Below are 17,087 nucleotides of genomic sequence, written 5' to 3'. Positions count from 1 at the left end.
TAATAGGTTGGCTGGTGTCAGTTTACACTTTCTATCCGGTCAAACAAACTTCATAACTGATGCTTTACAGAGGTTTGTGTGTTAATATTTTCTATTTTTTTTCTCCAACTATTTAAATCTGTAATTAATGTGTGTAATGCAAAATGTATTTATATTTGAGAGGAAAATATCACAGCGTGTGTGTGTGCGTGTGTGTGAGAAAGCGTAAATTAAATAGAACGTGTAGATGCACAATTATTTTCATTTGTGAAGAGTGAAGAGATTCTGTTCTTAGCCTCTCAAATCAGGTTTTCGCGTGGGAACTCCTTCCCTACAGAAGTATGCCAAAAAGGGAGAAAAAAACGGCCCCACACAGACAGACAGACACACACACAGAAACATAAACACAACACACAAAGTTGCAGCAGCAGTCGCCCGCCCCGGCTGCACTACAGGGATTCAAAATGTGGTAAGCGACACAACAAACAACACTTAGAGTTTAACTAAGTTACCAATATACAAGTACAATTCAATCGTGCTCTTGACTTATTGCGATGCATTCCTTGCATTTCTCAGCATGTACGTGCTGGGGCGAGTTTTGCAATCCCAGATTCGATTCCCAGCTAAGGTTGACCGTGTTTCCTCTATACTGTCGATAACCACCGCATATAGTAACGTGTCGTGTGCCTTTTCTTCTTGCAGGCTCACTGCCCGGTTTCTCTATGTATTCACGTACAACATGTTCCAGTTTTGTGCCCACACGTGGATACTGGCCAACATGACGGTCAGGTTTCTCATGTTTGGTCAAGGTGAGGAATATACTTTTAATGATCAAAAACCCCAACCCCCTCTCCACCAGGTTAAGGGACGTCCCGTCTTGGAATGGGACGCATCTGTTTATCTCTTTTTATTTACAGATGCCTTGGCGGATACGTTTTACTCCATCGGAGTCGTCATGTCCCTGTGCCAGCTCTTCACGGTGCTGGAGCTGTTTCATATTGCAGATGGTATCGACAAGAGCTGGATTCTCCCTCGCCTCTTTCAAGTTTGTGCAACCCGTTGTTTTTTAAAAGTAAAAGTCGATAAGAACGAAGCGTGTGTGTGTGTGTGTGTACGTGTGTGGTTAGGTTTTTTTTTTATCTGTGTGTGCCCACAGGTGGTGGAAAGGAATCTTCTGCTGTTCACGATAGTCATGATGGAGGAGATCCAAAGCAAACCGGTTGTGTGTGCACAGTTCTTCCTGTGGAACATCCTGGGTCTGTTGAGGTATGCACACATTCTTTTTTAACTTAGGGGAATGCTGTGTTTACACCTCTTTTACAACTTCTTTGGTAAAAAAAAAGGTTTTCATTGCAACACACTGCTATCTTCATTTTGCACACAGGATTTTGGTGAGACCCCATTTCGACTTGAACACGTTTTTAGGTTCATTAAGAACATTTTGTTTTTATAATCGCTCACTGATGTGACTCCAACATATGGAGAAAACAGTCAATGATCAGATATCCATTCCAGACCTTGATGTCATAATGATGATGATGAAGAGGCTGATTATGATGATGATGGTGGTGATGATGATGATGATGGTGGTGACCCCCCCCCCCCCCCCCCATGTCCCTCCTCTGCGTGTTCAGGTACCCCCAGGAGCTGCTGTGTGTGATGGGCTCCCCGTCGCTGGACATGCTGTGGAACCGCTACACGCTGTACGTCCCCATATACATCCTGGCTGCCGCCACAGAAGGTGAATCCAACACAACATCACCCTAGTGGACATCTTCTTTTGGGGGGTAAAAGTCTTAAAAGCAGCAGGATAGATGCTCTTGGATTATAATTCAATGTCAAATCAAGACCATCTTCCCTTTTTAAACTTTTATTGATGCCTATGTTAATATTTGTACATTTTCTTGGGTTAAGAAAGCCCTCCAAGCCCTTTGACAATATTGATGTGTTTGAACGTACGGTATACGACTAGCATAACAAAAGCATAGCACGGCACGATCTCGTCATACTGACGGATGAACACGAACGGACACGCAGTTCATTAAACCACAGAGATGAGCCTCAGGAAAGAGGGTGAGCATGCAGGAAACACGTGGCATGTGTTGCCACACATGCCTGCAAGCGGGTGATAAAACGTCAGGAAGTGTGTGTGAGGACAGCATATGGCAACACTGTTTGGACAATACTGCTCACAATCTGCTGCAGCGACAGACAGTGACACACACAGTGACGCACGCACACACAGTTTAGACAAGGGAAGCGACTGCAGAAAGAGACAATATTACATAACCACTCCACACATTGTTTGGTTTGAATTTCCTTTAACTGGTTGGATATTTAGAAATAAGGTTTACAGGTTTACAGTAGATTTTGTTTATAGTCACGATAATGTGCAAGATATGTTTATTAAAGGTCCCATGACATGCCACCAGGTGTGAGTGTGATTAGCCGTTGTAACGGCTAATCACACTCACACCTTTAAATTCTATATTATATTATATAAGGAATAAATAATAAATTACGGCTACTACAAAATCGATGACGATTCGGTCTTTGTATTTGGTGAGTCATATTGACATTGTTTATACTAATCTAAACTGACGGACATAATGTGTAGATAGTATTCTGTTGTGGACACTGCTGAGGTGATGATCTCGGTTTCCCCGTCTTCTACAGGCGTTACGGTGTACCAGGCGGTGCATCACCTAGAGAAGGCTGCCAGAGGTCGGCTCCAGCTGCCCATCTCCTCGCCCAACCGCACCCCCATCCTCCTGAAGGCCTATCTGATCGTCCTCGCAGTCGGTAAGACCATCGAGACCGCTATTCCACCCAAGGTCAAACGTTAAAAAAAGGTTTCATACGTGGGCTAGAAACGACATTGTGCTTAAACATAGAGGTGACATATTATACCACCATGCGAGTGTGATTAGCCGTTACAAGCCGTTTTGAAAATCGGCCTCTTCTGACATCACAAGTGGGCGTGTCCACCTACATGTACACTGGATAGATCAGTCCACCGGCCTACCCAGTGGACTGTAGCAAGCGTTGCTCATCATACATCTAGGTGGACACGCCCACCTGTGATGTCAGAAGCGGCGCATTTTCAAAACTGCTAACGGCTCGTAACACTCACACCTGGTGGTATAACAAGTCACCTTTAAGTTTGAGCGTTCTCCTCTCGCTCTTATTGATCTCTACTATAAAGATAGCGTTCACTGGGGCCGTGCGTGAGAACCCGCCTGTGAACGCGGTTGCCATGGCGGCGGGTTTTGCCGGTTTTTTTCTCTTTTGCTGACCGTGACGTTGTCCTTCCAGGCGCTACGGTAACCGTGTGGCTGTTGGTGAAGGAGAGGCAACAGCGGCTGGAGAAGTGGAACAAGAAGCTCAAGAAGTAGTTAGTCCCCAGTCATCGTTTTATAGATTGTATAACTGTTATAACTGTACTGTTTTTTGGTGTACTTTTATGAATAAATATATATCTTTTTTACTATCAGCGCCTGCTGAAAATATTATTTTGTCTACTTTTTTGAAGCTCGTCATTTGAACTGCTGTATATGGATTGTTGGATTCATAACAAGACAAACACACACACTTCCGTTGAGATATTTATTGCAGAGAATTTGTATTAAAATAAAAAGCATTCCTTCTGATAATACCAACAGGCACATTTGTGTGTATCCATATTCCAGCCATTACAAGCAGAGGGGACTGCGATGGTCCTATTTGCCTTATCCACATACTTCACGCAAAACTAAATTCAGTCAGTCTCTTTCTCTATCCAACAGTAGAGTTAAAGGTAAACATTTGACAGCAGCATCTCTGGTGAAAACAGGCGGTAAAGGTGGGACAAAGTCACCATTTCTGATTTGGTGAAATACTAAGAGTGTCAGCCATTTGAAGAATCAACACCATTTTGTGTTTTAATGCGTTGCAGTAATAGGTTTTCCTATCGTTCGGGTCACGTACATGTATGATTACTTAATAGCTCACTCCACAGGGAATGCATATAGTGGACCCGACCTCCTGCAGCTCAGATGTCCGGTGGGGGCCACTGTGGGTCTGTGGTCCTACCAGCCGTAGGCGCGCGTCCAGATGCCCTTCTTCCGGAAGTCTGCACACGACCGCAGGGCCTGTAACGACGCTACAAGCGAGGACAGACGGACGTTGAGTCAAACTGATCCGGGTCACAGTGGATACATGGGGAACTCTGTTTCGGTTCAGATCATTTCTTACGTGGACGTGAACTGATACAGTTGAATACATGGAAAGACTATCATTAGGTTATTGCGTAAAGATCATATAGATGTATTTCGACTGCTTTTTATTCCATATAGTCATCACTAGTCGTTCCTTCTAGTCATCAATTAAAACCTTCAAAAAGTGATTTCATTTAAAGTTATTAATTTGCTGGACCTGGATTTCCAAATTCATCCGATTTCCAAAAACGTATGAAAATGAAGGATGAAGGATGAAGGTATGACAGATCAGTAAAATCGGTGGGATAAAATGCCGTGACATTAGCAATAACTTCAAACCCAAGTGGGATAAAAGCGTTTACATAATGGTTTGGTTCTCTTAATCAGCCTTGTGCCTTCTGATTGGGCAACTGTTTAGTATTATCAAACCACCACCCTGGTTAAGACCACCCTGGTTAAGACCACCCTGGTTGGAACCTGACCGAGGAGGGGGGGGGGTCTGGGGTCTCACCTTTGGCGGTGGTGATGGATGTGGTTGACAGTGCTTGCTCGGGGCCTTCTGCAATGCTGAGCAGCCAGTCCAGGAACTGACACACACACACACACACACACACACACACACACACACACACACACGAAGAGACACGTCATGTCTTGTGCTTGTGCGTCTTGAGTTTCAGTCTCTGTCCGGGCCGGATTCCAATTCCAAAATCCAGAATCCAGACAGTTCCAACCAAACACCATGTTGAGTGCTAAAGCAGACCCTCAAACATTTTGTTGTTGTGGCTCCTGCTGTGATTCTTGTAACCTTATTGCTGCACATTTGCCTCAGAAATCGCCCTACATGACCTTTGGCCCGGTTTAGACGGTGTCAAAACGACCCCTGCTTACACAGGTCAAATACAGCCATCTCAGCCTTTTTTCAGACCTAATATTGACACTCCACACTTGAGCGATACAGTGCAGAGGTGTGTGCTGTAACGACACAGCACTCCCTGGAAACACAAGAGATCCAGACCTGCTTCACAATTGTGTTTGCATGGTAAATAGACGAGTGGGAACATGTCTATGATCACATAGAAATGTATTAGAAAGAATTAGGATCAGTCAAATCTGTGGGACAAAATGCTGGAGGTGATAATAATGACCGTAACAAGAACTTTCAAAACCCAAAATTCAACCTACTGGTTAAAAGCCCTCAAAAAGATGCGACATTATGATTTTGCTCATCCTAATCATCCTGGTCAAGGTTATTGTACCATGAGGCTAGTTAGCGTCTTTAGCAGTAGCAGCAGTAGTCAATGGACAGCGTTGCATGGTTGCTACGCTACCCACAAACTACTACTGCTACCGCTCACTAGAGACTACATGCTAACTGACCTCATGGAGTTCGCAGCAGAGCTTATAAATGATGTTTTTGTCATCATCATCCTCCTTGCACAATGTGATTGTACCATAAACTCAGCTAGCATGTCATTCCCTACTCAGCAACAAACTGCGACGTTAGCGTAGTTAGCGCTGCGCGGCGGCGGCGGCGGCTAACCTTCTGCGCCTGGCCGCTCCAGGGCTCTTTGTCCAGCAGCTGCTTCAGGCTGTGGGGCAGGCCCTGCAGGCAGACGGGCAGCACGCCCTCCGCCAGCCGGCCCTCGCCGTACAGCGCGTGGGACAGGCCCGGTAGCCGCGGCAACCACTGGGGCCGGACGCCGAGCAGCAGGGGCGTGGCGTGGTCGCCCCAGGAGACCACGGCGGCGGCAAACACCTGCAGCAGGAGGTCGGAGGCCTGCGAGGGGAGAGGAGGGGCGGGGGGGGGGTGGCGGGTGGCATTGACTTAAACAGAGGTCTGAGGAGTGTGTTTGCATGTGTTTGTGCACACGTCGCAGATTCGACACTTCGGGATTCGTAGAGCTGTAGTCGATGAGTTGTGCGCTCGCCGTTGTCTGATTTAAAGTGCCAGCCGGCTCCATGGGGGTGTTTGAATGAAAGTGACATGAGGTTCTCAGGAATGGCTGATATTTTACACATTCTTTCCCACCTACACACCGAAACCAAAGCTTGGCTGCCGTTACCAGTGGGCCGTGTTGGTGGCCCGTGTTGCACAACAACACACGCCGGTCGCAGAGGGGGAAACTCCACGGAGGGTTTTGGGTTTCTTCAGGCCGGGGAACGTACCAGTTTGATGTCGGCGCATTCCAGGGCGGTGGTGCCATAGACCACGTTCCTGATGTGTCCCATGAGCTCCAGGAGCCACTCCATCCGCTTAGAGACCCCTGGGGGAGCAGGGGGGGGGGACACAAACCACCGGGCCCCTTTACAACGTGGATGAAGTCGTGCTATGGCTAGCATGATGCTGTTTGGCCAGCACTGGCCTCTCTGATGCTTCACACGTGTGTGTGCGCGTGCGTGCGTGCGTGCGTGTGTGCATATGTGCGTGTGTGTATGCTTGCGTGCGTGTGAGTATGTGCGTGTGTGTGCCCGTGTGCATGCGTGAGTGTGCTTGCATGTTCGTGTGCGTATGAGTATGTGCGTGTGCATGTGTACGATTGCATGCGTGCGTGCGTGCGTGCATGCTGAACTTGTGTGTGTGTGTGTGTGGTGGTGGTGGTGGTGGGGGGACCGGGACGCTAGGAGCCCTGTCTGACCTGTGTTGGCGCCGGGGGCCAGGCGACACTGGTAGAAGGTCTGCAGGAGGAGCCAGCCCACGCGGGGGCCCGGCCAGCCCCGGAGCAGGGCGCTGAGGACGTCGTTGAGGGAGAGCAGCGGCAGCCGGCCCCGGGACGTGAGGTAGGCCAGCGTGAAGCAGCTCTTCTCCATGGCCGCCTGCGGGAGAGGGGGAGGGCGGCGGGCCAATCAGAGTCTTACAAATGAAATGAGCGGGTGATGATGTCACGGTGGCATGTCAGGCTGAATAATAATAAATCGACTAATGTGTTTTATTATCTATACTGTTATCGTCTTTCGTCTAGATCGCTAACTACGTGAAAGCGAATTATGTTGAAGGACTTAAGCATGTAGAAAGTATATAAACACATGTATAAATATATGTGAATATATATATGTATATATGTATTCTTCGTTTTCAATAAAAAAAACAGAAAGCTACTTTTTTTTCCTGCTTACAAGAGTGCAGATGGAGTTCTGTTGGTGTTTGAAGAGAGACTTGTTATTATTTCAGACTGTATCCACCCATGCAATAGGCAATAGGACGAACACAGCATAACTCTGTTCAGCCGTCAGCGCAGGTGGACCTACCTCCGTAACGCACACCACACGCTCGATCTCCGTATCCGACATCTCAGACAGACACTTGGCGGTTTCCACGTACAGATCCACTTGGTCATCCTAATACAAACCAGTCGTTAGCCAAAATTATATTAGTGTAACTTCACAGTGCATATAGAGAAGTTTGTGTGTGTGTGTGTGTGTGTTTACATTTGCTGACCTCATGCACTAGCAATTCGATCAGTAATGACCACGTAGTTTCCTTGACTTAAATATTCTGTCACTCCACCCTAGTAATGCAGGTAGCCGCATTATGGAGGCAAGTCCCAGGTACATGAAAACATCCTAATCGTCATCATCACCAAAAACTATTTCCTTCTCAACCACTAGTTTGCGCCAAAAGACCTAGCATGTCGCTGACCTTTTGTGTGCATGTAGGTGTCTGTACGTGTGTGTGGGAACTGTATGGACTTGACCAAAGCAATGACCGCCTCCATTTTAGAAGCACAAGAATGGATTGGAATGGTAGTTATTATATTAGTAGCAATGTATTTTTGGTCACTGTTTAGTAATTAATCGTGAAAGGATTTGCCAATATCGGAAGATAATGTTGTGTGAGAAACCTTTGAAGTGTTTCTCATACGAGATGTGGCAAAGCAACCCTTTCATTAGCCTAACTTAAAGTGTATTTATGTTTATTAGGTACCTTACAGTCTCTTTTGAGTACTCTCAAAATGGCCGACATAACATCCCATGATGCATTCCGACGCACAGGCCCTCTGTCCCACCTGTATGTCGCCGGGCAGGCTGCCGTAGATCCTCTCGGCCGTGGAGCACAGGAGGCTCCAGCAGTGCTTGGGGGGGTTGGGGAGGCTCATGGCCTGGCCCAGCCCCCGCAGCACGGCCAGACGGAGGGGGCCCAGCCCCCCGGCGTCCCCCACCGCCCCCCCCTTGAAGCGCTGCACGGCCAGGCTCTCCACGTAGGCCTGCAGCTTGTCCTCCGACACGTGCTTCATCCAGGAGCCCAGTGTCTCGTACAGGTGGGCCTGGGTGGGGTACTGCGGGGGGGAGGGGGGGGAGAGGATGAGGGAGGAAGAGGATGACATTTGGTGGAATGATGTGGTTTAATAGTTCGTAGAGACCTGAGTGAAGCGTTCATACCAAAGCAATATCGTTTACAATAGACATCGTAATACAACAAACTAATTTAACATTTGATTGAAATAGTAGTCTATTTGTAGTCATGGAAACGTTACCATTACAAAAAACCTTAAAAGGTTATCAATATTTGGTATTTTTTCCTAGTTCTTATTTTCTGTTTTTACTAATGTGACGATAAGAAAAATTAACTAATTAATATTTTATACCTTATCATAGTGCCATTTTTACCATGCAAACTTAATAAGTGGATATCGAAACAAGAAAGGCTTAAAACATCAATAATCAACAAGGAATCAACCAGAACACCCAGAGGGGTTCAAATGTAGAAACCTGAGTAATGAATCAACCCAGTTCTATCATAGCACATTACAGCACAACAAACATAATGAACATGAACCCAGGCACCAGGGCTGGTCTTACACTGAGGCAGTTGACCAGGGGATGGGACAGCCAGGAGCCCAGGAACAGAGCCGCGCTCTGGGACGACTGGGCCTGAGACGCCGCCAGCACCATGCACTGGTGTTGGACGTCCTCCCCTGGAGAGAGAGAGACCCCCCCCCCCCGGGGGGAACAGCGTCAGAATCACCATTCACTGAGTGGAGGGTGGTTGGCAATGTGTTGTGTGTGACTTGGTACAGTTAAAACATTTAAAAAGGATTAAGGTAAAGGCATTTAAAATGGGTTTGGTATTGGCTTGTAGATTACAAAAAGTTCATATATTGGCCTTGTTTTTTTTTTTTTACTTTTTTATATTTGGATCTTTTTCCTTTTCTTGTGCGTGAAATTGGGCCTGTACTGGCTGCCATCCCATCGGGGAACAATAAAGTATTATTTTAACTTCACTAACCCTTTGATTTCATCATTCCTCTGTAGGAACAGATCAGAATCAGAACAGGAAACAATGCGGTCAAGTTACAGTTTCTCCACTTCTGAAAACACCAACAACAGGACGACCCAGAGAGGGGCGTGTCCTATACAACAGGGGCCTCAAACAGAAACTACAGGACGACCCAGAGAGGGGCGTGTCCTATACAACAGGGGCCTCAAACAGAAACTACAGGACGACCCAGAGAGGGGCGTGTCCTATACAACAGGGCCCTCAAACAGAAACTACAGGACGACCCAGAGAGGGGCGTGTCCTATACAACAGGGCCTCAAACAGAAACTACAGGACAACCCAGAGAGGGGCGTGTCCTATACAACAGGGCCTCAAACAGAAACTACAGGACGACCCAGAGAGGGGCGTGTCCTATACAACAGGGCCTCAAACAGAAACAACAGGACGACCCAGAGAGGGGCGTGTCCTATACAACAGGGCCCTCAAACAGAAACTACAGGACGACCCAGAGAGGGGCGTGTCCTATCAAAGGGTGTGAAATTGTATTATTAAAAAAATATATATATATATTTTTTTACATTTCTATGCTCTATGATATAGAGGGGAGGACACGCAGCAAAGGACCAGGGGCAGGAATCGAACCGGGGTCGCTGCGATCAGGCCTGAGCCTTAATGGAAAATGCAGGAGAGCCGCCCCCGAATTGTATCATTTCTGGACGTGAGGAGACAAGAACAGAACGGCGGGTCTTACTGAAGTCGAGCCTCATCAGGGGGGAGAGCAGCGTGCTCCAGTTGACCGGAGGGTACTGGTAGCTGGCACCGACCGACGCTAGTGACGCTAGCGCTGGTTTCACTAGCGTGGGAGGGTACGCGTCCGGACCTGGGGGACAGAAGGGAGGGGTGGGGGGGGGGGGGAGGAGAAAATGGACCGCCGTGAAGTTTACCCAGGATTTGTATGCAGACGTAAGAACGCCGAAAAAATGTATTGAAACTTATTTCGATTTATTTTGATGAATGCATTTTGATGTGCACATATACTGTGCTTCTTTGGTGGAAATGTTGGCCGCACCTCGGATTTCACTAAAATACTACAAAGCTGATTCACTGGATTATATGATTATTATATCTTAATGTATTCCTTAGAGTCAAGGTGAGTGAGTGAGTAAAGACTATAATCCCTTGTCGTTACCCAATACTACAAAAAGCAGGTTTGGAGAAACCTGTATCTCTTTTTTTTCCCAGCTGCCAAAACGTAATGCGATCGGTGATCACACAACGCATCGCACAAACCCAAACGGCCATTCGAAAAGGGACAACAGGGAGGGACAACCGCCATTTCCACCGCAAATAGTGCCGTATCTATCCGCCCCCCCCCCCCCCCCCCCCCCCCAGAGAGAGACGGCCTCCAAACCTTTCTTCCCGGCCTGGGACAGGAAGTCACCCAGGGCCCGGAGGACGCTGTTCTCCGGGAGGTAGGCGAAGTCCTGTGGCACTAGAAGGGGGCCGAGGAGGAGGCCCGGTTAGAGGAAGGCTAGGGGCCCGTCCCACACAGAGAGACACAGTGCGGCCAATGGACGGCTGGCAGTCAGAGGCAACCAAGCGCTGCATGATGGAGTACGTCTTACTGTGCAGGAACGCAACAGCACGGCACTTCAATTAAATACATTTTGCTGCTATACTGCTTTAGCTTTGATATTTTACATTTTCATGTTGTAGGCTAGGCCTATAATTATCTGTTTCTTCTCTGGATTTCAATTGAAACTTTTTTGTTCATTTTGCACTAATAATAAAATGAGAGAAAATCTGAACTTTTCATTTGCAAATATACAATACAAGGCTCTACCGTGTGGTCAGTTTATACAGACAATCTATTTATTGAAATACCGGAAAACATGTAATATCCAGATATACGTATATAACGCTATCATGATTATGGTTAACAGTTGGGGGAGCAGACTTCGCTTTGCCCTATTTCCATCAGTGTGTGTACTAGCTGCGGTGTGTGTACTCACTGCGGTGTGTGTACTCCCTTTAGTGTGTGTACTCACTGCAGTGTGTGTACTCCCTGCGGTGTGTGTACTAGCTGCAGTGTGTGTACTCCCTGCGGTGTGTGTACTAGCTGCAGTGTGTGTACTCCCTGCGGTGTGTGTACTCCCTGTAGTGTGTGTACTCCCTGCAGTGTGTGTACTCCCTGCGGTGTGTGTACTCCCTGCGGTGTGTGTACTCCTTGCGGTGTGTGTACTCAATGCAGTGTGTGTATTCCCTGCGGTGTGTGTACTCCATGCGGTGTGTGTACTCAATGCAGTGTGTGTACTCCCTGCGGTGTTACCTGTGGTGTGTGTGTGGCTGGTGGTCATGTGGGCCAGATGCAGATGTCCCACCAAGCAGGCGCTGTTGGACTGCAGGCCCATGGCTCCTGAGAAGGTGATGATCTACAGGAATCCAGACAAGATCCCCCCAGTGTGAGGCAAGCTTCACCAGTAGCACGCATACGTCAAACATAGACAACAACATGATGATGTGCGCATATGTACATATTACATAAAAGTGTTTGGTATATATACTTATTTCAATTTGTATATCTTTAAAGCCTTACGGTATTGTATTATTATTATTTTTAATTTTATTTACTTATTTTATTATCATTATCTACTCAAATTTCAAAGATGACAGAATCGCAAAAAAGTGCAGACAAGCAAGGTACAGATCCTCAATCCCTCTAACCCTACTAATGAATGAATGACTTATTAAAGAATGTACCTAATAAGTAGACGGTCTACATTGCTGTACCTGTGTGATGGTGCGGATCACGTCGTTGAGCTGGCCTTGTTGTACTGACGACTGTTCAGACTCACTCTTCAACTGAGAGGAGCACACACACACACACACACACACACACACACACACACACACACACACACACACACACACACACACACACACACACACACACACACACACACACACACACACACACACACACACACACACATTTTGAAACGCTCATGCAAGCCAGCCAAATCCAAATCTAGATCCCCACCACTGAGCAATCCATCGCCATGACAACGGTCTACAAAGATGGCCGAGGTCTCGAAATTTCAGCACTCAAGGAAAAGACGATGACAAAATAAATCAGTCTCATCCCCATGTGCTGGATTATAATATCATGAATAAAAAGGTCCTCTGAGTGGTTGGTTAGTGGAGGAAGCCTCACCTGAATGAGGTAGCTCTCTGAGCCCACCAGAGCCACCAGGCCGTTGACCGCAGCGAGGCGCTGCATGGTGGGACAGCCCTGAAACACACGGATACACACACACAGCACGTCACGACCCGCCACTGACCGGCCCTCCAGTGATACCTGCTCCCGTTCACAACCCCTGAAAACCACTCTGACGCCACCTCAGAGATGGCTTCAGTCCTCAGGTGTGTGTGAGTGTGAGAGTGTGTGTGTGTGTGTGTGTGTGTGTGTGTGTGTGTGGACGCTGTACCTCGGCCAGCAGGATCTTGATCCAGGCGGCCAGCAGGCTGGGCAGGAGGTCTGCCGCTTTGCCGTGTCCGCAGACTGAGAGGCCGTGGACCACCGAGCCCAGAGCCAGGGAGAAGCCTGGGGTCTGGACACACACACACACACATCACGTTAAACACACATATTAAGAATAATGACACATTTGGTTTTAAAAGCGCCTTTCAAGGTACCCAAGGACACTGTACAAATAAAGTGCATGTAGTCAACAAAAGTGCATACACAGTGTCAATAGCAGTCACACACGTGGACAGATAACACTGACAATATGGACATAATACACACAGACAGGGACAAAAAAAAGAAGAAGTAACCCCCACACACATGCACACGCACATACGCAGGTACACATGTATTACAAATAACATATTCATCATACACACACGCACAACTGTATTACAAACATACACGCACACACACACACACACACACACACACACACATTTGGATGGATGTGTGGCGCCCCCTAATGGCAGAGCAGAGTAAATACAATTGTACTACTATGCAAACAAATACTGTAGCACTATTACTACAATAGAGATGTTCAGGCTTTAACGATGTCAACTGGCTTCCATGTACATGTTCCACGGAAACCACCGCACACGCCACATGACCTCCCAGCATGCACTACCTGCTGGCTCTCCTCCGTCAGCGTGCGGAGCTCGCGCATGACCTCGTCCGCCTTGCCGGCGTCCACCAGTCCCACGCTGAAGCCCGACACGCACGCACACGCCACCGCGTACGCCAGCACCTGGGGTGAGAGGGGGGCGGGGGGTTATCACAGGGTGAATCATGAGGAGTCGACATTGATTTGTGTTTAGGAGGATCTGAATAGATGGGAGTTGTTACGTGGATGCTTAACGACTGACAGAGAATCACCGTGGATTTTATCGCGGTGGATTTTAAAAGGAGAAAATGTGGAGACGTGACTATAAGCTGGTCAGGGATTCGGGCGTCTTGCCTCAAGGGCGACTACAGGTAAGGCAAGGCAAGTGTGTTTATATAGAAACCTTCAACCACGAGGGTCACCCATCGTGCTTTACAGAGTAAGATTAGTACGATTGTGATGCATGGTAAAGGAATAAACACAGTAGTGCAGAAATCCATCTTGATAATAAGCTACAGTAAAATTTATGTTTTGAGCCTTGATTCAAAACTCATCAAAGTGTTGACGACGCCGACCTCAAATGCTCTGGAAGTTTGCACAAGATATGTCGATATTCGCTAATCAGGGTTTCGAACCCACAACCCCCCACCCGGGGGGGCGGCGAGCCCTACCTCCTGCAGCATGCGGCCCTGCCCCCCGCTCTCCTGCAGCCGCGCCAGCAGCCTGTCCAGGGTGAGGACCACGCGGGACCCGCCCTGCGCCACGCCGCAGCGAGCCTGGGCGGCCAGCACCAGGCCCAGACCCAGCACACAGCCCGTACTGCGGGGCAGAGGGGGGCGGGGGGAGAAGGGCGGGGGAGGGGGGGGCAGAGAGGGGGGGGGGGGAGGGTTAACACTCTAGGTGGGAGGTGAGGGAGGCGCCGGCGTAGCAGCAGCCAATGACTGAAGAGTAATAGAGACGGAGGAAGGCATTGGGACTTCATTGGGATCTGGTTGATTCTTTTACTCTTCATTTATGTTCAATTCATTTTTAGACATCATTTTAGACATTTTAAAGAGAAGTACTATTGATTCAACAATAACAATCAGACGATATGATGGAAATGGCTGGACATTGGGGTTACAATAGCCATACATATCTCTCTGAATGAGCCGCTGCCTGGTTGCATTGATGGGATAAAAATACATTTATATTTTAACATCCATGTGAACAGGGAGAAAAAGTGTCAGGTTTGCAAATGAAGAAGAACACGAGGACGCTGAGGAAGGGGAGGATGTGTGTGTGTGTGTGTGTTGTGTGTGTGTGTGTGTGTGTGTGTGTGTGTGTGTGTGTGTGTGTGTGTGTGTGTGTGTGCGAGTGGCGTTCGCGTACGTCTGTGTGTGTGTGTGTGTGTGCATGCACCCAGCATGTGTGTGTGTTCGCAGGTGATGGACGGGTTCTTATTTTTGGCACCGGAGCAATTAATAAGGAGCGGTTCCCTCGGGAGGGGGGGAGTGCAGACTCTCTTAACAGAAGCCTCACACTCTGCGGGGATAAACTCCTCTGCTGTTGAGTGGACGACAGAAGGGCCGACGCGGCCCCTGCCTGCTACACCGGGCTCCTGGCGCTCAAATGAGGCCAGACTCCAGACTCCAGGTATTCTGCTGCGCTGATGAATTATTATTTTAGGGTTTGAGGGCCCTGGAGAGAGCAGGACCCCCCCCCCCCCGCGCTGTGAATGAAGGAGGTTCTTCGTTGTGGTCCGATGGAGAACTGAAATAACCCTTTTAAAAAGGTCCCATGTCGTACCACCAGGTGTGAGTGTGATTAGCCGTCACAAGCCGTTTTGAAAATCAGCCTCTTCTGACATCACAAGTGAGTGTGTCCACCAGATGAGCAACGTCTGCTACAGTCCACTGGGTAGGCTGGTGGACCCATCTCGTACATCTAGGTGGACACGCCCAATTGTCACTAGAGGCCGATTTCAAAACGGCTTGTAGCGGCTAATCCCACTCACACCTGGTGGTATAGTATGGGAACTTTAAGACATGGGCATGGCCCTCTTTACGAAATCTGACTTGATGAGGGGGGGGGGTCACACCCAAAGACAGCCCCGCCCACGTTTTGGGGTGAAAGGCGTCTCAAGGAGGCGCTCTATAAAAGGCTTTTAAGACCCCGGAGTGACCCCAGTCGAAGCTTGGCTCGTTTATGTCTGTTTTTAATTATAGGCAATCAGGGCTCCCCTGGCAATGAGCCCCGGTTTAATTACTTTCATTTTGTTTTAATCACATATCTCGGCTAAGACACCATCTGCTGAATTCAGCTGGAAATCCAAGTGTTTCTAAAGCCTGGTGCGGTGGGTTCCACCTGACTCGGCAAAGGAAGTTCCCCCAAAGGTCTTCGGTCGGAGCGCGAAAACCGAGGGGAAACGTTCAAAAATAATTCAAAGAGGTCAAATGCTTTCACTGTGGTTTCGTCATTATTTACTACTTTAAAAGTACGCGAAAGATGAAGAAACTGTGTAGTACTGGATTTGGAAATTGCATTTAAAACGACCAAAGAATATAGATGAATAATAAATAATAGATTGGATCTATCTCCACTCACTTCAGAAGCTTCGGGATTCATGAGGTAGTATTTTGGACCTACTTGTACTCCAGGTTGGGGTCAAAAGCACATTGCTCAAGGGCCTCCTGGGCGGTGGTCAGAAGGCTGGGGTCCACTGGAGCCGAAAGGTCGCTGGGACACACAGGGGACACACAGGGGTGAGGACACACAGCAGGGGCCCCTACAGCACCACCACACAGGGGTGAGGACACACAGCAGGGGCCCCTACAGCACCACCACACAGGGGTGAGGACACACTAGGGGCCCCTACAGTACCACCACACAGAGGTGAAGACACACTAGGGGCCCCTACAGTACTACAACACAGGGGTCACACACAGCAGAGAGAGAGAGAGAGAGAGAGAGAGAGAGAGAGAGAGAGAGAGAGAGAGAGAGAGAGAGAGAGAGAGAGAGAGGTTATGGGGGAAAGAGAGAGACGGGGAGGTAGAGAGAGGGGGGTTTAGGGAGATAGGGAGACAGAGTTTTTGGGGGGAGGAAGAGATAGAGATAGGGGGAAATGGAATGAGAGGTTTTTAGGGACAGTGGGGGAGAGACAGTGGGGGAAACAGAGCAAGAGAGAGCGAGAGCGAAAGAGAGAGCATGAGGGAGAGAGCAAGAGAGAGAGAGAGGGGGGGACACAGGGCGACAGTGGTAGAGAGAGAGAGAGAGAGAGAGAGAGAGAGAGAGAGAGAGAGAGAGAGAGAGAGAGAGAGAGAGCCTAACCCTACCTGAGGTTCTGGCGGTGCAGGCAGGCCAGCACCATGCCCAGCGCCAGGCCCGAGTGGAACTGCACGGCCTGGGAGTCGTCGGCCCCGGGGCCCCCTGGCAGCCGGGCCCTCAGCGTGGAGAGCACCTCGGCCACGCCCTGGCGGTGCCAGCCCGCCAGCACCGGCGCCAGCAGGGACAGGCCCAGCGCGGCGCAGGAGCGAGCGATGGCACTGGCCGTGTTCTCCCCGGAGTAGGACCGCTAGGGGGGAG

The 17,087-nt window shown here is 48.7% G+C and overlaps 2 protein-coding genes across 2 annotated transcripts; one reads left to right on the top strand and one right to left on the bottom strand.

Moving 5' to 3' along the window:
* Positions 1 to 360: 360 nt before the first annotated feature.
* Positions 361 to 3,374, top strand: hacd4 (3-hydroxyacyl-CoA dehydratase 4; the record flags this gene model as incomplete). Its single annotated transcript, XM_084487077.1, has 7 exons — positions 361 to 448; positions 682 to 788; positions 897 to 1,024; positions 1,136 to 1,245; positions 1,614 to 1,720; positions 2,656 to 2,781; positions 3,295 to 3,374. The coding sequence occupies exons 1-7, from the start codon at positions 444 to 446 to the stop codon at positions 3,372 to 3,374; spliced, it is 663 nt and encodes a 220-aa protein (XP_084343203.1). The 5' UTR covers positions 361 to 443.
* A 227-nt stretch (positions 3,375 to 3,601) lies between these two features.
* On the bottom strand, positions 3,602 to 17,077 carry LOC311368357 (focadhesin-like). The gene is made up of 18 exons (XM_084487159.1): positions 16,838 to 17,077; positions 16,152 to 16,241; positions 14,195 to 14,342; positions 13,548 to 13,667; positions 12,882 to 13,004; positions 12,608 to 12,685; positions 12,184 to 12,255; positions 11,723 to 11,825; positions 10,805 to 10,885; positions 10,145 to 10,273; positions 8,976 to 9,091; positions 8,183 to 8,452; positions 7,425 to 7,514; positions 6,815 to 6,992; positions 6,345 to 6,442; positions 5,719 to 5,955; positions 4,687 to 4,762; positions 3,602 to 4,120 (listed from the first exon to the last, which is right to left on the bottom strand). Exons 1-18 carry the CDS (start codon positions 16,870 to 16,872, stop codon positions 4,047 to 4,049), a joined length of 2,118 nt encoding a protein of 705 aa, XP_084343285.1. The 5' UTR covers positions 16,873 to 17,077; the 3' UTR covers positions 3,602 to 4,046.
* Positions 17,078 to 17,087: the final 10 nt, after the last annotated feature.

The sequence above is a fragment of the Micromesistius poutassou genome (genome assembly GCF_964030765.1).
Source record: "Micromesistius poutassou genome assembly, chromosome: 23".
Taxonomy (NCBI): Eukaryota; Metazoa; Chordata; class Actinopteri; order Gadiformes; family Gadidae; genus Micromesistius; species Micromesistius poutassou.
This window is presented reverse-complemented; position numbering and strand designations above follow the sequence as displayed.